The following is a 27627-nucleotide window of genomic DNA, read 5'->3' on the forward strand; positions in this document are numbered from 1 at the left end:
AACCTGAAACTTTATATTCGAAACCCAACTGAACATGGCCCTGAGCAACCTGCTCTAGCTGACTGTACTTGAGCAGAGAGCTTGGACCAGACAATTTCCAGAAGTCCCTTTCAACCCCAACTATTCTGTGGTTCTGTGATTTTGTTATTTCCTTCATTTTATTTTCTTTATTAATAGCAGGATATAACTTATTTCATTAAACCTGGATTGATATAAACATTTCTCCCTAAAAGATTCTGTTTTTCATAATTAACTAAAAAAAAAAAAGCGAAAAAGATAGTTGTTTCAGTAAAACTTATGGTTTATTCATATTGCAACAGCATTTTGCATACTAGGTCACCTGTAAAACTTCTCTACAAATGAGTGAGTTTAGCAAATTTGAGCTCTCAACCATGTAATCTCCACAGCAGAAAGGTTGTTAAAACAAGCTTGATTTTTCCTGAGTCTTATGATTTGAAACCTCCTTCCTTTTATGATTAACAATGAATTCCATATTTTTTATTGTACTTCTTCTAACACAGGGGCTCGATCTAGATGTTGACTGATGGCTTTTGATGGTGGCAGTTAATGAAAATAGCTCTAGTTCCCAAAAGTTTCTCAGGTAGCTTCATGTCTTATGAACTCATTCTGTTTCTTTCTAATTCATTTTTTCTTATTTATTTATTTATTTATTGTTATTTATAAGGGTTTTTTCTTCTTTAAAAATGTTCTATTTTGAAACTGAAATGCTAGCTGGAAAAAAAGGTTGAAATATTTAAGAATTTTTAAATGAAATATTTTGAGTTTTCAAAAATTTTTTTTTATTTTTTAGTTTAAAGCATTCATAGAATGATCAGGTTGGAAGGGACCTCTGCAGATCTCCTAGTCCAACCCTCAGCATAGCCCCATACAGGGATTGAACCCACAACCTTGGCATTAGCAGCAGCATGCTCTAAGCAACTGAGCTAAACCTGCCCCCATTCTCACAGTTAATTTAAAATTTACATGTTGTTTTGGTTTACCAAAATTTGTATTGAAAGAACTTAATCTGAAAAAAGTTACAGACTCAAATCCATAATCTTCCAAATGAGTGCTGTTAATTGACAGGTGTTCAAGCAGATACAATTTTTGGTGCTTCCAAAATCAGTTATTTAGTGGAAACAATTAAAGAACTTCAGTGGACATATTTCTGTTATCTTAGTTCTTAAGAAGAAAAAATGCATATAAAACCACTGTAAGTTAAGAGAGCACAGTGAAAATTTTAAGGCAATGTTCATGTCGGGGGCTTTTGTATTTTTTTCTTGCCTATGTGCAAGAGTTCTATTGAACAGGAAAAGAAATTCTTCAAAAAGCAATTTTTAACATACTCAGAAATAATAAGACGTATAAAATTTCAGATTTATGGAGTGTATGCAAGGAGGATATAAATGGCATGGGGCAGCCATTTTTCTGTGATGGTCTTGATTTATAAGTAAGAAAGCTATAGATTAAAATTATACTGATGTGACGAACTCTCAGAGAGACAGCCATAATCATCATCAGCCTTGGGCACAGTGTTTGGTGAAGTAGTAAGGATTGGGAACCGTGCATCAGGAATGAACTTCCCTTCAGGCAGCCGTATTGCATGAAGAAGTGAATCAGTATTTGATCTCTCTTCTATCTTTCTTGTAAGTTGTATCTCTAATCCTGAAGGAAACTACCAACGCTGACGTTAGTCAATTCTTTTTAGAAGCAACATTTCAAACTGCATTAGCTTCCTTTCTTGTGACATGGTAAAAGAAAATGATTCAAGAACCTTCTGATATTTACTCTAACTGCGGTAAAGAAGTTTTAAGCTTTGCTCCAGACCATTATATTTCATTAATGATGCCAGAAAGTCTTTCCCCCCCCCCCCCCGAGGTAAGTATTATATAATTTATATCTATGTATATATCTATGCATATTTAAACTGCTGAACTTAATCCCTGTGTTCACTATAGTGAAACACACAAAGCAGTAGCATTTAGTGCTATATATGCTTGAATTTATAAACAAAATATGACAGTCATGCTGCCTGAAGGCTGTGCTTCAGCTCATATGTAATATGGCAGTAGAGTTCAAACTTACACTCTATCCATATTATTAGCCAGAAGACTGTTGATACTGGATGTTCAGGTTAAAAATCAAATTGACTGGGACAAGAAAAAAATGTTTGGGGCTCTTTTATGACTATTCTCAAAATTATATTACTGGCTTCTTTTACGCTATACAGGGCTCAAAGTCAGATAGAAAGAGACTAGTATGGTCTCTAAAGGAATACTTGGTTTTTACAAAGGTAGTCATGGTCATAGCACTGGTTGATAAATATGGCTCAGAATTTATTCTTTACTATCAGAATCTGAATTCAGTATGAAACTTGTATGCACTGAAAACAAGTGCTAGGCTGGAAAGAGTAGTCACTAGTAGACTACACTGGATGCAGATCATGGACCAACTGACAGAATATATGAAACATGGAACAAAAATGGGATTGAAATTTTTGTGATTTTGAAAATCTTTATGATTTTGAAAGATTATATTTTGTATTATTCTGAAATATTTTATGTCTTCAGGAAAAGACCCAAGATGAATACACATGGTAAAAAAGCTTTAAATGATTTTGAGATGTTCTGTTAATAGAATAGATGTTACTTTAGACATGGCTGCAAATAAAAACAGCACTTGGGTTCAAGATCCAATGTCTCTAGAAGAACCTAAGATGTCTGACAGCTTTCTCTCTTTCTCTCCTTCCCCCCCTCCCCAATAGAATTAATATCTTGACTAAATCTCTAAGCAGAGAAAAAAGGAAAATGGAGAAAAGAAAAAAGAGAGATGCTGAGAAAATATCCTGAACTTAGCTACCATTTGTTTTTCGCTAGAAAGTTTGCCAGTGAAACATTCTCTGCTTGAGAGTTAGGATGAACAGGAATTTTTCTTGCCTTGTAGGGGTCAGTGAAAGGCAGGTTTCTCAAACGAAGTGTTGGGTTGCAGTTGCACACTTTGCTATGAATTTGTCACAGGGTTCTTGAGCAGGTGGTAGATATTTTATAATTTTTTATGAACATCCTGTGTAAGAAGTATTGCAATTAGAATAAAGTACTCTTTTAATAGTCATAGCCAAAAAGACCATCCAGAATTCTTGTTTATCTCTAGAAACAGAAAGGAGACATTGGAATGAATGAAAATTAAAATGAACCACTTTTAGCTTAAAATAACTTTTGTCTCTTTCACAATAAAAACAAGTGTGCAATGAAAGAACAATGAAAAATGAGGGCTCTTTTTATATGTATTCCTGGGCAGATTTGCATTCATATGCACAACCTCAGAGTTGGGTTAGTTGCTCTTTGGTATGTGTGAATGCTGTGACTTTGAGCATAAACAAACACCTATTGAGTATAGTAAGTAGTTTGGATTATGCATGGGTGGCAGCAAATCTGCAGTCAATTGCAGTGTGATACACCAATGCGAAATATCAATGAGGAGTATCGGCATATTTCTTCCCAAGTCCTTTCCATCTTTCTCCTCTTCCATAAAGAAATTTATATAAATACTGTAATTGGAAGACTGTGCTGACATCTAAACCTAGAAGCAAAATACTCATACTTAATGGTACTTAAAAGCAAAAATAACAGGTTAAATGACATTTAATTATTGTACATTTGTGATACATGATGGAAGGCTACTGCGACCAAATGTAAAACAAAATGAGACATTTAGTGGTTATGATGTGATGAAGGAGAATCACCAGCAGTTAGCAGTACATTATTACCTGATTATTGTTTCTGTTTGCTTTTCTGCAATTTTCCTTCATAATGCAATAATATTATTTAATTTTAGGATGTTTAGGATAATCATCTGGTATTTATCCATTTTTTCATCTTGATATATACTCAAACATTTTTTAAAATATTAAAAGACAGGCAGTGATTTATTTTGCCCATTTTCACAGTGGTATCACGATTTTTAGCAATTCGTATGTTAGTGAAAAATGTATAGCTAATCTTCTTGTACTTTCAGCTCAAAGTAAACTTCAGTGGGGAATGGGACAACAGACTGTACTGGGGATGGCTGGGACAATTAGGGAGGCTAGAAGAAATACTGAAATCCTTGCAATAAGGATTTCAGAAATGCTGAGTAGTACTCCATAAAATGAAACCGTATTTCGGGAAAGTAGAGGCCTGAAGCTGAGCAATGACTTTGGAATTGTTAACTGAGATTTGCACTGCCTAAGGCCATTACTACAGTGTCCGCTTTGACCTATGATGTAATCCATCTGCCTCCTTTTCCAGGGCTAAGATTTCTTTAGCAGAACTGTGACTTCACTGAAAAATATAGTCTAGCTGGAGAGACTCCAGATGCAAGGAATGAGAGCAATCAGCCATCTAAAAGTATGCCTGCAGGGAAAGGCTGAGCAAACTAGCGTTGTTTAGTCTAGAAAAGACTGAACTAAGAAGAGTTATGCTAATCTCTTTCAATATAGAAAAGATTATTCAAGAAAAGAACAAACTATTAGTCATAGTTAATTTGGCTGTTATGAGAAGTAATAGACTTAAATTACAGTAAGAGAGATTTAATGTGGACAAGCTGGAAAACTCTTAACGATGAGAATAATTAAGCATTGGACTGCATCGCAAAGGGAGGCTGGGGAATCTCCAGCACTAAGGGCAGGTTAGGAACATGTGAGCTATACAGACTGTTTTTGACATAGTTCTGATTTGTGGCAAGGGGAGGACTCCGGAGCTCTCCTTCAGGCACCATTTCTTAAGTTTTCTGACTGTTGTTAGTTCATTTTGTCTGATTTACTAGCAACCCCATTACTTAATCTTTATATATAGGAAATATTGGCTTCTTGAATAGGTGTTCTGTAGAGTTACAAAAGACAAAGTCTAAAGACCTGTCATAAGGATGCATCATAATTACTTTATTTATGTGGCCCAGCTATGGTCTTGATTGTCTATTTGTGCTCAAAATGTTTAGCGCCTGAAATCTGCTCTATTGTTTTGTAGAAGCAGACAGCTAAAAGAGGTGAGCTAAAAGCTCAGGGGACCATCTAGGTCTTGCATAAAGGTAATGTTGTCTATACTTACTTCGTTCCGAGGATGAAGACTTGACAGCCTCAGAAGGCATTCTCTTGCAGTTTTAAACTACCATTATCACTCTGAAATGTTTCATAACATCTGGCTTTATCCTCATTGCTGTAATTTAAGTGCACTACTTCTTATTTTATTCACGACTTTGAGTACTGAGCACCTCCCCTTCCTTATGTATTCTAGGACTGCTATTTTACCCCCCAGGCTGTGTTATTTCTCTAGACTATACAACCTCAATTTGTTCAATTTTGTCTCATAGATCATGTATTCTAGGCACACTTCTGATTCCTGTTGATTTTCTCTGGAGTCCCCATTTGATTCTCATCCTAACTGAGGATCTGGCCTTCATAATGATCTAGCCTTCAGAAAGCACTCTGGCTGAAGTCTCACTACCACTGAGTAGAGGAGAAACATCATTTCATATATTCACAAGTACAGAGTAGAGGGGAAAGATTATTTTATCTGTGTTTCTCAGGATGGCATTTGCCCTTTTTGTAACAACATTACATTGCTGGTTCAACACGTTATGAGATCTTTTTCTTTGAAAAGCTTCTATCTCTCTGTACCTCCTGTCGTATATTGTGCTACCTAAATTTATAGATCACAGTTGTCCCTGTTAACCTACATGGTCTTTTTTTTTTGTACTCTCTGCAGTTAGATAGTATCATTTCGAAAATGCATCCTGTCCTTCAGCATAGCTTCAGCCTTTTCGAGGTCAGTATTATTGCCCAAATTTGATCACTATGCAACTTACTCTAACAAACTCTGTCGAACAGTTAAGTTCAAGTATTGAATAATAGAAGATCAAGATTAGACCCTTTCCAGATCCCACCCTCCACCCTCTTCCACCTTAACAGCATCTCAGTGACATGTTTTCTCTTCCTACAGGTTTTTGATAGAATTTGAACCCAATCTTTAGGGCCCAAATCTGTTTCAATAGGTTGCTTATAAGGGAGGGTGCAATATGAATTCCTTCTCACAGAAAGAAATTTGACAACTAGTTGTTGACAGATCCTTGTTGGTTGTTATTTGTCTTGTTTGTTTTTTCCTGTGCATTCAAAGTGTGTTTGTTTACTTGTTTCAGTTACTGAATTTGTTAATTTTTTGTTAATTGAAGTTAAGTCAACTGGTTGATAATTCCCTGGCTGCTTCTTTTTCCCTTTTCTGAACAAAAGTACTAAGTTTACCATTTACAATTTTTCTATACCTTACTATCCTCCATGAGGTCTCAATGGCTTTCTCTCTCCTCAGTCAGTTCTTTATATACCCTAGGAATAATTTTGCTATGTTCAGTCCATACAAAAAGCTCTGACCTTCTGAAGTACTCTCCTTTTGACTGCAACCTTAGCAACAAGACTTTTTTTTCCCCCTAAGTAAATGTGCTCTACAGTATTTTCTGGCTTAAACTTGTTCCACATGCTTGTTTTTGTGCTTGCCAGATCACTAAGTCTCTCTGCAGAGTTTTCCATTTAATTACTGACTCTTCATTTTAAGCAGCAGCATAGACATGGCAGAGAGCTCTTCCCCCCTGCTGCTAAAGATTTCAGTTTAAAACACAGTCTCTTTTCTGCCAGTTCTGAACTAGTTCAGACTTTTAAATTTTCTGTATTTGATTTTGTTATCTGACTGCAACTGTATGTAATGGGACAGTATGATTTTCTTTGCTTATGAAGTGCTGAAAATCAGAAAATGATTATAGTAGAAAGATCTGACTTTTCACTGGAAGGAGCTGATTACTGTAGGGGAATCTATCTTAAGGTAATGTCAAAATCTACATGTCAATGTTTAGGATTTTCTGATGCCTCTGAGTAGAATGCCCTACATACAATAACTACCATTTTTTTAAAAACTGGTTAGACAAAAGTGTTAGTAATGGTTTAGGTATAGTGATTCTTTTCTTGAGAAAAGAGGGAAGTAAACTTGATCCCTACATTTTATCCAAGCTTTTTCTTCTCCCCTGTCACAGTCAGTTACAGTATAGGGTTGCAGAGGTGAGGACAACTTTACTCAAAATTTCAAGTGCTTCATTTTTTGCTGAAACACTGCTCAGAGGTTAAATGTTGTGGGACCACATGATCCTTCAGCTCTGTTTTCTATTATTCTGTGAGTGGTTGGTGCTGAAGTCATTACTGTTGTGCTTTCTGTCTTTCTGCCACTAGTGCTTGGATAGATTATCTGCAAAATTGTCCTGCTCTCTTCTTTCATTTCAGTCATTAAAAATCCTTTTTGCTAGGATAGCCTCAAAAAGCTTAAATCTATTTGGATTTATGCTATGACTCCTATCATATTGATGAGTGTCACCTTACTTTTTTATTGTTATACTTACTTTTTAATTATTATACTTTTCTATTGGTATCTGTTCCACTGATATTCTGATGTCCTTTATATTATATTTTGACTGTAAATTTTTCTGGCTTAAGACAATCATTTTTTCTTGAAGACTTTTACAGGCTTTAGTACACTTGAGGTCTTGGTCTGTGAGCACTGTGGGAATAAGCAATATATCATTTATGTTATTATTATTGATATTATTTTGCAGAAAATGTTGGACAGGCTGGCATTTAGAGACATTCATTCATCAGTTTCATGTTCACATCTTTTCCACTGATCAAGAAATAGGAAATAATTTAAGCTATTTAAAAATAATGGGGCAGGATTAAAAATAAAACTAACTTGTCAATATCTTTTTTCATAAAGAACTGTTTTTTCTTTTTTTTTCCTCGTTGGCTAATTTCTAGTTTAAAGTAATAAAGGTAAGAGGCAGGCAGGTCATTTCCATAGGTAACATCAAATACATATGGACCTTGCCATTTTCAGCATAACTTTTCTGAAGTCAGTGGACTGATCTAAACCTAATGAAGTTCTGGCCCAATACACAATGCCTCATTTTTGAAAGTCATATGTCTATCAACTGGACCTTCACGAAAGTGTTTGTTTGGGAACAGAATTTCTAAGCACCCTGTGCTGGTAGACAAGCTCTCCTTTAAACTGACAGAATGATTAAAGCATCTCATAGTGACCATTTCTGAATGAAAAGATGGGATTTATTCAAGCAGTTTTAAGTGAATTAACTAGAGACTTAAAATTAAAGAAAAGATAAATCTGTATAAGATTCCTTTTAAGTCGTATAGTATTTGTACTTAACCCCTTATCTTTCTTCTGTTTACTTTGAGCTGTAAAGTAGGGGAGAACCTGACCACCACTGGGAATAAAAGGCATCTGACACAGCTTGCAGGGAAATTTAATAGCTCTGGAGGACATGGGATAGGCTAGATTCAAACATATATAGCAGCAAATTTGAGCAATAGGTTTGGGAGGGAGCATATTTGTTATGGATATTAAAAGCTTCATCAAGAAGCAACTAGTTAAACTGGTGATGACATGGACCTTAAGCAGAACTAAGAAGTTTTCCCAAGCACAAGGAAAAGGACATTAAGGAACTCTTTGCCAGAATTGAGCTTTCTTTACTTTCTCAAAGAACTAAATATTTTCTTACAAGCTATTTCTGCATGATCAGCTGCAGGGAGAAACATTTTACATCCAAGCCTTGTGGTCCAAGTACTTGTGGTCCTTGTGGTCCAAGTACTAGAGCTGGTCAAAATGTGTCACGTGACAAGAAGGGAAGGGAGAATGGTTTTCTCACAAAATAATCTTATTCATAAAGATATATCCAATTCTGATATGTGCTTTTGGAGTGGGGGATTTTTAATGTGTTTAATTATAAGTAAAATTATGGCACAGTCTGCTGTGTAGCACCTTAGTAGCACATTATAACTTTAATCTCTATACATACATCATAAGTTATATAGCCATAGGACACCAAAATGGTCGTTAAAATCTCTGTAAATACATATCAAATACTTGCAAGTCATGTGATGAATTCTGATTGATGATTTGCAATAGAAATTGTGTATATGAAAAAGGTCTCCATAAAGAATAACTTTGGAAAGCTCATTTGCAGTCTGATCCACTGATCATCCATAGTGATCAACGGATTACTATGATCCGTTCATAGTAATAATATATTTTTAAAATAGCACTTCCAAAAACTCCAAAGTCTCTTGATATTATCTTGAATAGAATTTTTCTGAGACAAAATACTATTAAGGAAATAGTTGGATTTTTTGCCCTCATTTGAAAATAAACAGCCTATCTCCAGCAACAGGTACCTTAATAGTAATTAAGATTCATACATTGAAGAAAAAAAAAAAATCTAGCTTACACTGAAGAGAGGTGCCTGCTAGATTGCTGTAGGATACTATCCACTGCAGTAGCTGTTTACTGAAGACCTGCTAGTCCCTGCACTTTGTGCCAGGGTGCTCCCCAGGCATTTGAGAATAAAATGTGTTTTTTCCAACTATTATTTCATGCGTATTAACAAATCTTGTATCTGGCAAGTCAAAGCAGGGAATGTACTTGACTCCACTGGTCCTTTTAAACTTACTTAAGTGTCTCCACAGTTCTTGGGTGCATGACACTTCCCTCCAGCAATTGCAAAGTTGAGGTTCAAGCAGGGTAAATAATTTGCCAAAGATCACTAGGAAAGTCAGATTATATCACAGCCGTATACGCTAATTCTAAGCAAATGACATTAGAGAGTAAAACTGATTAACCATTCTGTACCTCTGGTCTCAAATAGTAGAAATATTGCCTTCGTTTCAGGAATCAAGAACATTTTAAATCATACATGCATAAATATACACGGACATACATATGTACATAAATGTATATTCAAATGTAAATTACAGTAACTATAACTGTCCTAATTCTTCCTTTAGTGAAACTATGAGATACAGATGGTAAACAGTGTGCCTAGGAGGCATTTTGAGCAGGTGGATTAATAGTTAGGAGAAATAGCTTCCATCTGGGTCCTAACAACAACTTGTGCTTCTGTTCCTAGAGAAAAAGGAGATAATGATTTTCCATGTAGTATTCCAGACTCGTGCTTTAATGACCATTGCATTTAATTAAGTTTCTCAAACTTCTTGTCAAATGTATGAAAGATAGGACTCTATATTACTTGCAAGCCTCTAGGAATATCTATACCTGAAATTCCAGAAAATGTCATCTAAGTTGGCAAGAAAACAGCCACATGTAGCTAGTAGAGTTAACATTTCTCAGTAGTTATGGCAAATTTGGTAATGATAGTGTTTTGATACTGCCATTGACAATCTAGATTTATTCTCTTTCTTTTTTTACATTTCCAATAATTTTCATTCCAGAATATTGTTTCTCCTTGACTTATTTCTTCCCTTCTCCACATTATTTCTTAAGCGTTTGTAAGTTTAGCCTGTAAGTATATCCAGCTTTTCTCTAGAGGGATAAAATCTGGTTGGCAGATGGAATCCAATGATCATTATATTTAGACTCATAATGAATTCACTTTAATTGAACCAGTTTCAGTTTAATTTCAGTGTGTTATGGTTCAGATTACATGCTTGGACAAAGTACATCAGAGATTAGAACTTTTACTGTACGAATAGATGCATTATACAAATTAAAAAGCTAAATGTCGGACCAAAATACCTTAGTTTGCTTGCTATGCTCCAATGATGAACCTTTTTGTCAGAAAAGAAATATTTACAGGAACTTGAAACAAAAATACATATAACTCTTAGTAACAGGCATAGGTGACATTTCAATTCTTTATCATTTTTATAACTCAGGATCTGAAGACATATGAAGCAGTATGTGACAGCTCTGATGCTGTCACTTGGCTACCTGACTACAAAATAAAACCTTAGCCTGTTCATATGATTCTGGTTGAATGCACTGCTTGCATTACAAAAGGCACAGTTAAAGTGTGGTTTCCTCTGTCCTGAACTTGTATAATTCTGTACATTACAATATTATCTTTAAACACGTATTTTTGATAATTTTTGAATAAATATGTAGCTGTGAGGTAAGATTTTAAAAATGGAATTTACTATAAGTGATAATATAATATAATCTGAAACAGCTAAATGTTATCTAGCCATGTCCTTGATATATACTCTCTGAAGTCTGTCCAGGCACTTTGTATTATCACTGGTTGCTGGATTATGTGACTAAGTGATAAATTTTACTGTGATCATTAAGAATGAAAAAAAAAAGTGTTCTTGTATACAAAAATGGTTCAAAAAATGATAAGCAACTCATTAACAGCATTTTCTGATCAACCTCCTTTCGTTGCTGAGGGCACTGATAATTGAATGAGTTGCCTGATTGCTGGAGGAACGTAGGTGCCAGAAATGTGAATGTGCTTCTTGTACTGTGGCATGTAAATCTCATCCTGTGTTAGGCCCGTTCTCACCTCATTAATTTTTAGCTTTATTATTAGATGTTAGAGAAAATTGTATTTGTAATGTTCAAGAAGGATAGAGGTGTTTACTCAGTTTTGGTATGGAATGACGTTCAGTCTGTTTTAATGGTTTAGTGAACTGTGAATCTTAGTGCTGCAAATTAAAGAAAATTGCGACTATCGGGCAGATATCTCATACAGAATAATTTTTATGTCTATTTAAATAGCAATGAAGCCATTTTCTTCTGTATAGTGGTGTATTTCATAGAAAATGAGCACATATCTTACAGACATGCTGTCATACTCTTTCTGATGTTTTCACTCAAATCAGTATTGGAAAAAAAGAAAATGGTACCTTATCTTAGGGGAATGAGAGATACTCCATGATGGCACATCAGTCAAACACTTACCTTTCAAAATTCAGAGGAACTTTTCAAATAAAATTAATAATCATATTTAAACTATTATTAATAATAAATATAGATCTAGACCATTCCAGTTCATCTAACCTACATGATGAATTTAATACTGAACTTTGCCTTGTCATATATTACACTATAGTGAAGACCACACAGCGAATCGTGCATAAAAATTAAAGTGACAAATAAGTCTCCTAGAAACTAAGTTTGCTGAAGACTACCTGAGACTCATACAGACAGCCTTAGCAGAGTGTGAGCTGTAGAGACTGATGCAGAAACAGATGTCCTGAGCAGTAAGGGATGAAGAACTGCCAAACTTACTCTTTTTCTCTCTTTTTTTTAAGGTTGAAGAAAATTTTATTCCTGTCTTTCATTTGCCTGTTTTTAGCTTCTTTATCAGGTTTATTCCTCTGTGAGAATTTTGTTTAAAAATATGTAGCTACAGCTAAGTCCCTCTGAAATTAGTTTCACAGCATTTGAACTTCTAGATCACTTTGGAGCAGATTTTCTCAGTTATTTAGATGCTGAAAATGGCAGATGGGAGTCTACTGGGATTTTCAAAAGCTCTTAAACAGTTAAGGCACTTAGATCCCATTTAAATTAATTAACTAGGTTGAACAAGTTTCCCTTGGCACTTTTGAAAGTTCTACCTCTAAGTATTTATGTCTACATAAATAATCTGATTTTCAACAGAAGCTGAGCATGCAGCAGCTCCCTCTAAATTTGATGACAATTATTGGTGTTCAGCAGTTCTAAAAATTATGTATTTTCCAAATGTCTCGGGTGATCCTCCTTCTCTTTCTTGTATTTTAACAATTTTTACTATCATTTCCTGTCTAAAATTAAAGCTGAAGTTTGGAAGCTGGCTGCATAAACAGAAACCTTTAGCAGATCTGTCTGGATGTAGTGAAAGCAAGTAGAGCTCACTCGGTGGTCGGGTTTCCCCTACCTATTCTGCCTCAGTTACAGCAGTGCCTAAGCAGCCGTCTGAGGGTGTGGAAACACTATTATTTTGGTTTTGATGGAGTCCGCTTCTGAAATTAACCTGCTTGCTCCTGCTTGCCTCATTGGCTTGTGTTTCGGAGCAGTGCTCAGGCAATGCGAACGTGATACTTTTTGGCTGAAACAAAAAGAAAGGAATTCAACCTGCCTATTAAAATGGGCTCAGTTCACCTGATCAAGTGGAAACTAGTCCAAACTCCCTTCTCAGACTTTCCTTTCAAATACTGACCAACATGAACATCAAACAATCGGAGTCACAGATTGGTTCTTCTTGTGCCTTGTCGGTGTAGTTATACCCTGAACATGATGCACATTTGAGGGGGATCCTCATGACGGGGGATGAAGAAGGGCAAGGGAAATTGTGTCTTTGTACCCTCTCCAGAGTTAAAGCCATTCAATATCCTGCTCTCCAGAATTTTCTCTCTGCTATCCGAGGTTTTTTAAAAGCAACCTCAGTGCTAAGTGACCCGTTATCTATGCATCTAGAGCTCTCTGTTAGTGGACTTCCAATCACACAATCACATTGCATGTTTCATGTTTTGGGGACAAGAAGACAAAATGACCATCACAAAAATCTATAAGACCTTTTTTTTTTTTTTTAATCATTCTTCTTAGAAAAATAGAATAGAAATTTCATGAGCAAGAGCTCATAAAATTTTTTATTAATTTCTTTTTCTGAACTGTAGGTCAGCCTAAAGCTCTAAATGTAATTGTAGGTTTAGTCTAAGTCATTCAGAAAAGATTGTAAGACAATTTGAAAACTTTTAAAAATCCACCTGCACACCAACCATCGTTTTGAGTATTCTCTACTTTGATTTAGATCTATTTTATGCTTTCATTGTGATTTGGAGCATTTCAGGACTAACAGCCAATTGTTCTTTTATTCACAGTTCATTAAAGAAAAAAAGAGTTAAGTTTGTTTAGCTGGTGAGTTTTCCAACATTCATAAACCTATGCTGCCATGCTGGGAATTATATCTTGCATGGGTTATGTGTCAGATCTACTAGAATAACAATGGTATTATGAATCTTTATTAGTGACCTTCTGAGACAGGAATTTATTATCAGTTGTTGCCACCAGGATACAGTATTGCCAGTCAGGAATAGTTTTGACTCATGTTTTTATTTTAAACTCAGCCAGGATGAAAGTGTATGAAATCATGGATATTTGTAGAATAAAAAGGAAAATATTTTGCTCAGCTCATGGGTAGAAACTCTGAAAGATATAAATGAAATTTTGTATCTATCCAGGTTGTGGATTTATACAGTAAATGTAGCTTTAGGGCACTTAATCCCAGATAACACTGTAGTCTCATGGCATCAAATGCTGATCTGGGTATAAACTCATTTTGCCAGTTCAAATGTCTTAAAAAATTGGATGCCTTAAATTTATCCTTTTAGGCTTTCTGCCAGCGTAGATATTGCCTGTCCACGCTGCTCTAACTTTGTGCTGGGTCAGGTGTTGTGTATTGTCCTGATGATTCTGAACTGTATGCTCTGATTCAACAAATAGGCAATACTGTTCTTTTCCAAGTCATCCAGACTTACCCACAGATCTGAGTTAATGCCCATGGCCTCATATTGCCCCCATTATCATAGGATCTGACTAATTCACAAGCTTTGATGTATTTATCTTCATAACAACTCAGTGAAGGAGGATATGTCTTTGTTATCACACAGATTTCATCTTGTCTTGTCTCGTAGATTAAACACTAGGGGTTGCACAGGCTTTGTGAATTCTGGTGATTAAAATCAGAAGATTGTAGCAGAGGTGAATATTTTCTTAAGGTGTCAAGTGCTCCACTAGAGCTCTACGAAGGCTGTTTCATACAATTGTATGATTCTTATGGTTTTTAGGAAGCTAATTACTTAAATGGTTTACTTTTAAATAATTGCCAGGTGCTGTATTTCACATAATTATCAAAATCCTTCAGGGGGTAAATACAGTTTTGTGTCAGTAACTTCTGTAGGCTGACTGAGAGGTTCACTGAGCCCCATTGAATGGCTCTGGGGACGTAAGCGGCTGTTCAGAGAACTGACTGTATATTTCTTGTCTCCTTACTGCGCGCTCCCTTGTTTGCACCTCTGCGTGGTGAATAACAGAAAAGTCCCACCCTGTGCAGAAGTGGGGACAAAGAGCTCTGCAGTTTGTTTCTGCTTTATTCACCCTACATGCTGGTGCTCTGACTTTCCAAGAAAGGCAAAAGAAACTGGGAATGCTACAATGTGATTTTCTCTTAAATCTGCTGAAAATTTGCCGGAAAAATAAACTGTTAAAGACAAAATTATCCCTCTTGATAGGCTGTCCCCATTCTGTCCTCCTCCAGAAGGAACTGAAAACATTCGTGACACGTGAAGTTTTGTTATTGCTGTTTCGTTTATAAAAAAAAATGTCCAAATTAAATAAAAGTGCTAAGTACTTAAAGGGCAAGAACAGGAGAAGTCCACTGTCCTTGAGTGCTACCACCTCACAGACGAATAAAAGGTGGAACAAGGAAGCAACACAGAGTGATTCTGGTGCTTCTAAGTAGTTCTTTGCTTTGCAGACTGCTCTACTTTAATCAATGTGACCTCTTGCAGAACACAGTTTTACTCAGGGTGAATTAAGGAGAACTAGGACTAAAGTGAATGATAATGTGAAGCAGGAGTTGCATTAAGTCCATGAGTTTCCTATTCAGATTTTGTTTTGAGGGGCATACAGGAAGAATCGATAAGCAGACGAAAAACATTTTTTTTTTTTTTTTTTTTGCTAATACTCCATTGTGGAAAAATGTAGGATTTTTGAAACAAGACTGCATTATATGCATGTATTTTGTACTACGAATGTTAATGTTTTTGGAAGTTTTAAATCAGGAGGACTGAAATGTAGCCATGATATCTTTTCCCATCATTATTATTCAGAAAGCAGTGTATGAACATTTTCATCTTTTAGGAATGAAAACAAAACACTCTTGTGCATTTCAAAACTTAGCAAATGAAAAAGTATAAAATATCCAGGTTCTTGGAAGGGATGACATTAAATCTCATATTCACAAATCTTTTCTCCTGTTGCATGGAGATTTTAATCTATCCTTTTACTGTACCAGAAAATAATTTGAAACTCATACAGTCTTATTTTGTAATTAAATGTTTGAGAACTACTGCTATGTATATTTGCATGTAATTAGCTTTCAAAGCCCTGTATACAGGGCTTTTTTCTTTTAAACTAACCTGGAGTCAATAAATATATTTACAAATGTCAATTTGGTCAGCAGTAAAGAGGTAAATAGAAACTAATGACACTCATCAAGCCTGTGGAATGAATGATTTATTGGACACAATCATTTAACACTTTCGTAAAGTCAATACAAAGGAAAGAAACATGTTTCTTATTATGGTAAGCTGTATTTGTACTGTCAGCATGTAGTGATTTATGACAAACCTGTGGCCAGGATTAGGATATTATAAATGGGGGAAAATAGAAGGCTCATTAATTTTTTATACCCACAGGTAGAAGACATGCAGTGGGCTAATAGAGAACACACTCATCCAGCATCTGTCTGCAGCCTGCCCTGTAAACCTGGGGAAAGAAAGAAAACCGTAAAGGGAGTGCCGTGCTGTTGGCACTGTGAACGCTGTGAAGGGTACCACTACCAGGTGGATGAATTCAACTGTGAACTGTGCCCCATTAATAAGAGACCAAATGCCAACCGTACAGATTGCCAGCTTATCCCTATAATCAAACTGGAGTGGCATTCTCCTTGGGCCATTGTGCCCGTCTTCATAGCTATTCTTGGAATAATTGCCACCACCTTTGTAATCGTGACATTTGTCCGGTACAATGACACTCCTATCGTCAGGGCATCCGGACGGGAGCTCAGCTATGTGCTCTTGACTGGGATTTTTCTCTGTTACTCCATTACTTTTTTAATGATTGCGACTCCTGATACAGTAGTCTGCTCATTTCGAAGAATCTTTTTAGGACTTGGCATGTGTTTCAGCTATGCTGCCTTGCTTACCAAAACAAACAGAATTCACAGAATATTTGAACAAGGCAAAAAATCTGTCACAGCTCCCAAATTTATTAGCCCAGCTTCCCAGCTGGTGATCACTTTCAGCCTCATATCCATGCAGCTTATTGGAGTCTTTATCTGGTTTGCTATTGATCCACCACATATCATAGTAGACTATGGAGAGCAAAGGACACTTGAACCAGAAAATGCCAGAGGAGTTCTCAAATGTGACATTTCAGATCTTTCTCTTATTTGTTCCCTTGGATACAGTATTCTCTTGATGGTCACATGCACTGTATATGCTATTAAAACAAGAGGGGTTCCAGAAACCTTCAATGAAGCAAAACCCATTGGATTTACTATGTACACAACCTGCATAATTTGGTTAGCTTTTATTCCAATCTTTTTTGGTACAGCCCAATCAGCAGAGAAGGTAAGTGATACGTTTATGAATCAAATATTATCTTCTTTTTATTTTTATTCGGCAATTTTTATAACACTACAATACTTCCACTCTTACAAGATACAAATTCTGAATGATAACCGTGAATACAGACTCTCAAAATTCACAGATAGTAAAATACATGGTTAAAAAGGTAAGTTTCCTATATTTTATAACACGATATTGAATGCAATTGTGGTATCACATTGCACACCTAATGATGTTGACATTTTCTCAATATATCCTTGTTTTAAATAACTGTTTCTGCTAATGCTTGTTATTATCCTTTCATGATGCCTGTTACATGAAGCCCTATAAATCTTTGTTATCATCCACAAATCTGATAGAAATGGTTACATTTCAAAAATCTAGGAAGATCAACTTACGTTTGTCAAAAATAATGAAGAAGAATGTCGGGAAGAAAGAAAAAAATTACTTTTCCCTCAGGTTAGCATATGCATTTTTTAAAAAGAATAGAAGGAGTGAATGAAATAGATATAAAATCACATAAAATCATGTTAAATATAATTCACTAAATATTATATGAGAGGAAAACATATTTCCCTGATCTTTTAATGAGAAATTCAACCTTTCAGACTTGGATATCTGTTCTTCCTTGTTCAGTTCACATGGCTCTTTTCTGATATTGGTCGTGGTGAGCTATATAAAACATATCAGACATTTAACTCTCCTGCTCTCAGTTCTAATAGGAAGACACAGATAAATGTCATCTTCATGGATTTGTATCCAACTGATAGGGGGGTATATGACAAGTGAGGTAGGAAAGCACAATAAAAACAGCATCTGTCCTCAAGAGTGTATGGAAAATCTCTAAAATAAGAAAATTAAGTCATCAGTCCTTTATAAAACCTCTTCTCCCTTTACTTCTAGCAAGTGATTTTAAAAATATTTTTAAAAATAATTTTTTAGTTAAATTAACTTTTACTAAAAAGCTCAGCAGGTATGTACTGATAATTGTGGAAAGATTTAACATATCCGTGTTTGGGATAGCCCTCTTGCCTGCAGAATTAAGGAGTAGGTCCTTGTAGCTTGATAAAGCACCTGCTGATTCAAGAAGATGACTATGTATGGGGAAGACAGCATGACAGATAAAAACATTTTCCTCACTAAAAATCAAGGTAAGCAGACTTACTGAATTGAATCAGACTTGATTTCCATCATCTTTCAAATAAAGTCAGGGGAAGTTTATGATAAATTGAGTACCAAGGTAATGGAAATAAGAAAAGTTGATCAGGTGAACTGAATTTAATTTCTGACTTTTTTTGTATAGGCTCAAGTCAAAAAAGACTTTGGTATATAAAGATGTGGTACTTTTCTATTGAGAAGATTCCACTTCAGCTTGGGCCAGTCAGTTTTAGAGCAAGTACATATTCTGAAACAACAATTTCTGGATATTGGGACATAGAAAATATTACTTAGCTGACAACTGTGCAGTGAGTTTTTATTCACACCATTGGTTCACCTTAGTTTATAGTAAAGGATGACTTGGTTTTGACCTCTAAAAAAGAGATTAATGAACAGCTCTGTTAGGTTTCTTTTATGAAACCCAAGAGTGAACACACAAATTGTACTAAATCACACAGCTTCTAACACATTTCACTTATTAGTTGACTTTTATCTAAAAGTTTTTTTTTTTTCTTCAGATAACGACTTTCAGGAAGGAAAGAAAAAACAAATTAATATGCTAATACAGTAGTTTTGTAGTTCAAATATTCTTTTCTCAGTGCTTCTATCTTTTCCTACATATAAAAATATGTTTCCACACAGAGCCTTATGGACATCATCACAATAGCTCATGCATTCATACAATTAAATTACCTATCTAAATGGAACAAAAATGTAATGGCTTAGTGCACACACATATATATTGTCTGAATATAGTCAAGCAAAAAGTTGCTTGTCATTTTCTTAGTTAATACATGACACCTAAAGAAGAATTAAAAAAAAAACCAATACATTATAGAATGTTGTAATTGAAATTTGATATTATAATCATTTTTTGAAGATCAAAGAAATAAGAGAAATGAAAAGGAGAAATAAACCAAGCAGGCTTTTCTTAGTTGCTTATTCACTTTGCAGATGATTTTAGAAACCTGAAATTATTTTTTTATATGGCTTGAGTTTGCTCAGAGAGAAATGAAAAGTAAACTGGGGAAGTTAAAGTACTGAGTAAGAGTAGCAGTTGCTTTTTTGAAATGCTGACAGTGATAACATTTAACATGCCATTATTCACAACACATATGTAGTTCCAACTCATATTTCATTGACTTAACACACTTGTTTTTGAATAAAAAGTAGTCAAAACTTCTCCAAAATGTTTTGGGGCACTTCTGTTTTCCTAAATATTAGTAACACTCACAAGAAATAGTGGATACCTCACAAGAAATAGTGGATACAATCATGCATGTTTGGAAAGTTAGGCTATATTTACTAATTTCTCTAGTCCTTGAACACAATTTGAGCAGAAAGTGTTTTGAGGAGCTTTTATTTTTTATTTTTATTTTTATGTCACAGTTGGAATATTTGTGCTTACAGACAGAGAAATAGGAACTTAAATAAATGCCAAAACCGTACAGATATCCAGATCCAAAATTTGCATATCTTCATGGAAAGATCTCCTTTACATTTAAGTACCAATTTCTGAAAATGTAAAGTTACTAAGAGATTCTGGCTAAAGTGTAGAGGAGCATAAGGTTGTACAGCCAGTACAAGTCCATAAGTTGTGTTAGTGTCCCTCAAACTTAAAAAATATTTTTAATGAAGGGTATGCAAGTAAGCATAAGTTCATATCTGAGGACAGGCTGCTGAATCTTAGTTGTAGGTTCTTGCTGTGAAGCACATGCTGGGGAAGCTCATCTCACTTCACTGTGTTTATGCAGAGCTCTGGGTCTCTGGTTGACTGATTCAGATGAGTTAAATGACTCAGTTTACATGGTATGGCATCTCTGTAGGAGCAAACATGCTAAAAACACAGATGCCTTAACAAGACTTAGTAGGAACAAATTGATTTATAATCTTGACTTTTGTAACTTATTTTTAGTAGCCCTTTTTAAAAGATGCTGTTCCTACTCGCATGTAAGTTGTCTAAGTTTATGTCTAAGTTTAAAAATAATACAAAATTGAAAAAAAAATAATATATAACATGCAACAAGTTGAAAATGGTACCTATCTATGGACAATAAACAAAAGATTGAAATACTAACCCAGACTGACCTCCCGTAATCCAAGTCTGATGGCTTTTACAGATCTCCATATTTATTATTTGGCCTTAATCTCAAGCAGCAGAATATGAAACCCATGTGATATTAAAGACGCCATTCTGGTTATTATTTCTGCAGCAGTTCTGCAGAGAACAGGAAGAGCATTGACCATATATCCTGTGTGATTGCCCAGTTCATAATTTTGTCTGCTCATTATTATTCCATCTTTGACAACTGCTAAGAAAAGGAACCCACTACAAATAGTTAAATTATTCTAGCACATCACTGAACTGGATAAAAAAATTAGCTCCAAGATATAAAACATCAATTTCCTAACACTTCCGTAAATGTCACTGAGGTGCTTTAAGGAAAAAGGAGTGAAATTCTGCAAGACTGTATTCTGTCAATATAGCCTTCAACTACATGTATGGCAAAACATTTGAAATATTGGGGTCATCTGGAATAGAGATGTCTTAAATGTCATGATGACTGGAATGTCACAGAGAAGACTGAAATTAGCTGAGTGATTAAAACAGATGTTTTATGAACCTCTGGGTAAAATTAAGTTACAACAGCAGACAGCACAAGAGCTGGCTGAGGATAGATGGCTGTCTAAAGTACACCCATATTCAACAAAAAGAACTACTTTAATATCCTTGCATTACTTATTTTATGAGTTTTGACAGATCGATGAATCATATTCATTCACAGATAATAAAGACATCGTTTATTATATTAACCTAGAAGTGTTCTGTTTTGAATGAGTAAATGAATGCTTGTTTCCCTCCTGCTGAAGAAAAGAGGTAGTGCTTTTTGCTAAGGAAAAGGGACCTTAGAAAACACTGAGTAATTTATTCCTTCCTCCTCCTACCGGAAGCAATTGTAAGGGGTAATCTAATGAGGCAGATAAATTTTAGCATATTTTCCAGTTATTCTGACAAGTTTGATCTTCCCTTTCACAACTGCAGTGTAGGCAGAACAAGATGTAAATTGCAGTAGAAATCTTCTCATAAGGTATTATCTTTATAATCTTACTATCCAAGCTGTTTGCATCCTGGATTTGTTCGTCATGTGGATCTTATACTTACATCGAGCTGCTAGTAGCATTAAAAGAAGCTAGAAACACTTCCAACAGTATCCCAAATTTAATTTGACTTGTAGCTACTGCTGTAGTTGTCAAGAGACAGATATTCAATTCTCAGTGGGAGGGAGAGGTGGTTCCATCACACAACCTCATAAGCATAAAAAAAGCTAATGAGAATTCAGGTAGAAACCCCTTGATTTCACCAGATTTCTATAGATGTTAAGCAACTCATCTTGTTTTTTGCTTATGTTATGAATTCCTAGCTAAATGTATTTCTGGGACTGTAAGAAAACAGAACTTCCTAATGATGCCCCAGACTGTGTTAATGAAGCAGACTACACAAAGCCTTTTCTTCATTTCAAAACACTCTCTTCTAATTCTGGTGATATTCAGAGATCTGTCTCTGCAGGTAGTCCGTGCAGTACACATCACAGGAAAAACATTAAAAAGGCAACTGTTATTAAGAAAGCCAAATGTTCGTGTTTCTTTTGTGAATAGTATTTGGTTTGATTAAACTAGAATCTTTAGTGCCAACACTGTGCATAGCATCAGGATTAATCCAAGGGTGATTTGGAACATTTTCTAATTTTCATTATCACAAGATACAGTTAAGAGACTGCCAAAGTGATATTTTGCATATTCGGTAGTTTGTCATTGCTTGAAACCCATGACTTCTCTGGTGCCATTGCTGAGTTTATCATTACTTGAATTTCAATACTTGAGTTTTTACATGTGTTAGAATATAGAAAATTAGATAAAATTTACTAGATTATCTGATAAGAACATCCCTCCCTCTCACTGGAAACCAAATGTTAGGAAGGGAGAAGCTCTCCAGAATGTTTTTTTGTTTTCAAACTTTTCAGAATGTAAATATTTAATGCGCTGAATTATTTCTAAATTGTAATAGTTCCTAGAATTTGTAACCTAATCCTGAGTGAAATTAGAGTTACATTATGCTTTAGAAGCAGAGTGGGGACAAAGAAGTTAACATGGTTTTTAGAAGAGAGCTGGTTCACAACCTGTCATCTCAGAGTTAGGGTAGAGTGAGCTGTCTCATATCTACAAAATACCAGGCAAATATGCTCTTTTAAATTTCAAAATATGAAATTTCAGGAAGGCCACTGCAGTCATGTTTTTGGTAAACTGAGGGATAAAGTAAAAATCAGTTAAAATTGAAGCAAACATTTTGCAATATTTTGTCATAGGACTTTTGGGTGCCTGACTCCTCTGAAATTCAGAAGTCTAAGTGGGGGCTCCTAACCAATAGTCTATTTTCTGAGTATCAATTTTACATATGGAAATTGATTTAAAATTAACAAAAATGATTACTGATCAAGGAAGTTCTTTCCTTGTGCGCTTTGGACAGTCATGTCAGGAGTACAAGATAATGCACATTATAATATGGATTGCTGCATAGTTTCTTTAATGTATTGTTTTACATCATCTAACAATTTGAAATCTAAGTTCATTATTTTCAAGTGGTGGTTTTGGACTAAATTGCAGCCTTATATACAAGGGATAAATGCACACTGTAACATTCTTTGAGAGCTTTCTGTAGAGGTTAGGGCAAAACAAGTTAAGGCTCCTCAGTTATTTCAAGCTGCTGATAGGTGAAACACCTTGCTGAAACCCTTGTACTGTATGTGAAGGAGCAGGGAGAAAAGATCCTTCTACTGACTGCTAAGAAAATGTAGATGTGATGCCTTAAAGTACACAAAAGCTAGGGAGATTTTTTCGGACTGTGCTGTCTGCTCAACAAAACTTAGTATAGGTCTGAAAGAAGCTACTATAAAAAAGTATCCTCTCTATCTAGGTACTGTTCAGCACAGTATGTGGCTAAGTTTAATCAAGTATTCTTCTTGCTGAATGAAAGACCTAGTCCATAACTAATGTCAATGTAATTCTAAAGACTCAGCTTTACTCCCTTTAAAAGATGCCTGTGCAAAGAATATTAGCAGGGAATTTCATTTCTTTCTTTACTTTCATACTAATTAAATTACTCGTATTTTAAGTATGTACACTAAGCACTGATTGTAATCCTAAGATTATTAGGAGTTAACAACAAGACAGAAAATACCAGGTTCTTAAAGAGGAAAGCAGACGATTTAATAAAATATGAGATCATTTGTTTCAATAGTTCAATGACAAACTCGTGCATACACCTGAAGGTTGTATAGCCTGTTCTTTCCTGCATTGTCACATGTTTGTTCCAACACAAGTAGTGTGCTGGCATACCTAGTTATGTGATGAACACCTTTTTGGACATTGAAGAGATGTGCAGCTGTCGTATAATGGAAGACACCAGCATTTTGTTTGTCTGATGTGTTTATTTCTGCCTCCATGATGAACGATAGCTTCAGGGTCCTTGGGAAAGGTGAGGACAGGAAATAAGATGCCAAAAAAATTACATTAGCCCACAGTCTGCTTCTTGCCCAATGGGGAATGTCAGAGAGTTGGTAACAGGTCCTCTTTTTTTTTTTGAAGTCCTCTTTTCTAAGGAATGCTTGTCAGGAAGAACTTTAGATACATCTTTTCTGACTGTTTCTTGGCTTCTGTGGTAGGTTCCTAAACCTAGCTGAGGAGCAGAAATAATTTTGTGGGGCGCAAAAAAAGTATGAGACTTATATATGAGACTATTTGGCAAATTCTGTGCCCTATCTGCTGTATTTCCAGAAATCAAGATCACCTCCTAAAAATGTTTGTCTGTTGGTTCTGATTGTTTAGTGTCAAAAATCTACTTGTCTTTAGCAAATGAAGTTAAAGAGAAATCCTTCCAGTAATATTAGGTATCTTTGTGCAGTAAGAGATTGCTTTTTGGTATTAAGATGCTATAAACTTTCACAATTGTGTTTTGTATAGAAGTATAACTGTGAGGTGGGTCCTCTATGGTCATTATTATGCATAGAACAGAATTCAAGACATTGATGATTTTGAATAAAAGGAAACTGCTGAAAATTGTTCTTCCAATTCGGCCATGCTGTCAACTGGTTCATGCTCAGATAGTCAGGCTCTGCCAATTGGTGCCCAGGCTCACTGTGTTTGAGGAGGACCGTGGGCAGTTCAGTGAAAGCAAGCGTATTTCTTTTGACCAGTGGAAAGCCTCTCTGTACGCAGTGAGACTGGATTTGGGGATTCCGGGGATGTACATAATTTGTTACAACATGAGAATATATCAGGAAAATGGATTGAGACAAATGCAGTTCCTGCCTCTTGTTTTATATTCGGTACAATCTATCATTCTGCATTCAAAGTGAAGAGAGATGTAATGGTTTTTGAACTCAGCTGCCTAATAAGGAGCTCATCCTCACAGAGGCCTGTGTTCACCCAGGGCCATTCAGGTTTCCCTTTCAGACTGAAATCTACTTTCAGACTGAGACTACAGCAGACAAACATGTTTCAGTTATCAACCCGTGAAGCCTTCACCGAGTAGCTCCAGCACTGCTCTGTGGCCTAACAGGATCTTATTCCTTTCTAACTAACTCATACTTCATTAATATTCAAGTACCTGGGACTGGGGAAGGACTGAGAAAACAGGGATAACACAAACTGTATAGGTTTTTTAATAAGCACAGACAGTATTTAAGATTTACTTAAAAATGGAATTGAATATGTTTGTAAATATACAGGAAGAGGGATTTTTTAATTTCGATTAGGGATGATATGATAAATCCAACACTTAAGAAAAAAAATCTATGAATGAATAATGGAATGTTAATTGTCACTTTATTTTTTATATTTTTACTTTTGTTAAGAGTGATTGAAAACCTTTAAATTAAATATTTTTTAGAAGGGAATAGGAACCTTTTCTGGGAAACTCACAACTTCTTGTACTGGCTAGCTCCTGACAAACTGGAAGCAGTGCAAAAGTAGCCTTTCTTGTTGCTTTAAAGATACTTTTGCCTTACTCAGAACAAGTAAACACCTAAATGAAAAATATAAGAAATAAATTTAAAAGGCTTTTAGTTTAGCTATGAGAAGATACTCAGTTTCTCTCCTTTTTTATGCCTTGCTACAAATAATTCTGATTTTCAATGGGTTTCATAATACGACATAGATTTGGGGCTTACAAATATGGTCAAAATACCATGGATTAGAAAATTGCCATGCATCATCTAAGCCTCAATAACTGCTTGTACACAAGCTCCTCATACACTGCATCTGTAAGTTGCCTCATGCTCAGCAGCTAATCAAAGTCACATTATCTTGTATTCCTTTTAGACTAATAACACTCTCAAGGACAATTAGGGTGACTCAACTGAGTGCTGGTTATGTAAAGCACAGTAAGTTGCTTGAGTGTTTGAGCCTCTTGTTATTGTTCTATTGTTTAAGAACTGGTAGGACATCAAATTAAAATCCAGCCCACAGATTTAATTGCCTATAAGCCAGATGCAATTTGTAACAGCAAAGTCCAGTAAAAGTTTGCATTTTAATGTAGGTAACAGAATGATGAATTTATATCTCATAAGGATGGAAATACCAGGAACTAGAAAATGATGGAAGTCTGACAAACTAGTGAGCTTTATACTTTTAAAAAGCAAAACCAAAATATTTTATGGGAATACATCTGTAATTAGACTGTTAACGCTGAATATACATGTAAGTGTGTGTGTATAAATATTCCATTTTATATAATTATAAGCTCTCTCTTGCATGGAACAAGTATAATTATTTTAACTAGCTAAGTAAAAGCAATAATTACAATTCATATATGACCATCCTCAAAACAAAACAAATAAACTCACAAGACTTTAATTAGTCATGTACATTTTTTTAAGCTTGTTTTTCTTTCAGTTTACAGGGAAACTTCTCAACAGGGATAAAATGACACTGGAGAGATCTATATGACCCCAAAAGGGTTAGAATTTGACGGAGTGGAGATATTATCTTTTTTTCTAGTTATCCAAAGAATCTAATATCCAATGAATTAATTATAAAATATCCTCTTAACTTTAGACATGAATTTTCAGTATGAACATATAGTTCTCACAATTTCCTGATTTATGTTCATTTTACAAGTAGCCAGTTTAGCAGAAACAATGTCATCAGTAGAACACTCAAATGACTGTTTTCATGATGATTATCGAGGTCATATTTATTTGATAGAACTGAACATACAACACCAGCATAATTCTGTTTTCTACAGAAAATTTCTTCCTTCATACAAATACTGAAATAGTCAGCACAGTACAATAAAAATAGCTGAACAATGAAGGAAAGAAAGGCATGGAACTTGATTGTCCTTTGTTTTATCCCACCGAACTCGGATGGAATCGTATCTGGTATTCACAGGTATTGTGCATGCCATTCACAGGTACTGCACAACATTTCCCAACACAAAGCAGCAAGTACATGAAAAGAAAATCCATTAAGACCACCTAGTGTGCTGATTATGTACAGAAGAATTGGCAATAGAGATACTGTGGTATGTTAGGTATTTTGCATTTAGGATATAATATGATCAACAAAAATGGGAGCATAATTGAGTTAAAGGTTAGCAAAGGAGTAGGAAATAACTTACAAGAGAGTGTTCAGTATCAAATGTGAGGATAGATTTTTACATGTGAAGCTGAAGAAAACATGACATTTTGCAAGCATCTTTTCTAGTAAGCTAGCACTTGTAATTGAATGAGGTATAGCAGAAGAAGAGTTCACAGCAGGGAAAGCATCTATCTCCTAATCTAGTCATCAAAAAGACACAAGCAAATCAATGTGGCATGATACAGAAATTGGTCCCAAAGCCTAAAATTGCTTTTCAGGCAATCTCTATGAGGGAATTGTTTGCACCATATGTTTTCCTTAAGAGCTGATCTGCTGAAATAGTGTTTTAGAAAGAGGAATCTTATACATGCGATGCAAATTATGATACAGTCAAAGGCAGCTTCTCCCAAGCACGTCACAGTCTATCTCTTTGAGTCATAACAATAAATACAATTTAACTGACCTACAAAGATCAAACATACATATATCAAGGCTTCCAGATTTCCAAGATGGAAATTGCTCTGCTATTCCCTCCACACTATTCTCTTTGTCAATAAGGCCTGTAATTTCTTTGTTTCCAACCTCCATGAAAGCTATCACCCTTGTGCTTATCAACCTTCATT

At 35.2% G+C, this 27627-nt stretch overlaps 1 protein-coding gene across 1 annotated transcript in view; it reads left to right on the forward strand.

The window, feature by feature from the left end:
• GRM8 (glutamate metabotropic receptor 8) overlaps positions 1-27627 on the forward strand; it is a 343040-nt gene that overhangs the window by 280940 nt on the left and 34473 nt on the right. The window contains exon 8 of the mRNA XM_062601411.1: positions 16277-17212. Coding sequence (XP_062457395.1) covers positions 16277-17212 — 936 coding nt within the window. The remainder of the gene's footprint in view (positions 1-16276; positions 17213-27627) is intronic.

This window comes from Rhea pennata, chromosome 1 (genome assembly GCF_028389875.1).
Source record: "Rhea pennata isolate bPtePen1 chromosome 1, bPtePen1.pri, whole genome shotgun sequence".
In the NCBI taxonomy this organism is placed as follows: domain Eukaryota; kingdom Metazoa; phylum Chordata; class Aves; order Rheiformes; family Rheidae; genus Rhea; species Rhea pennata.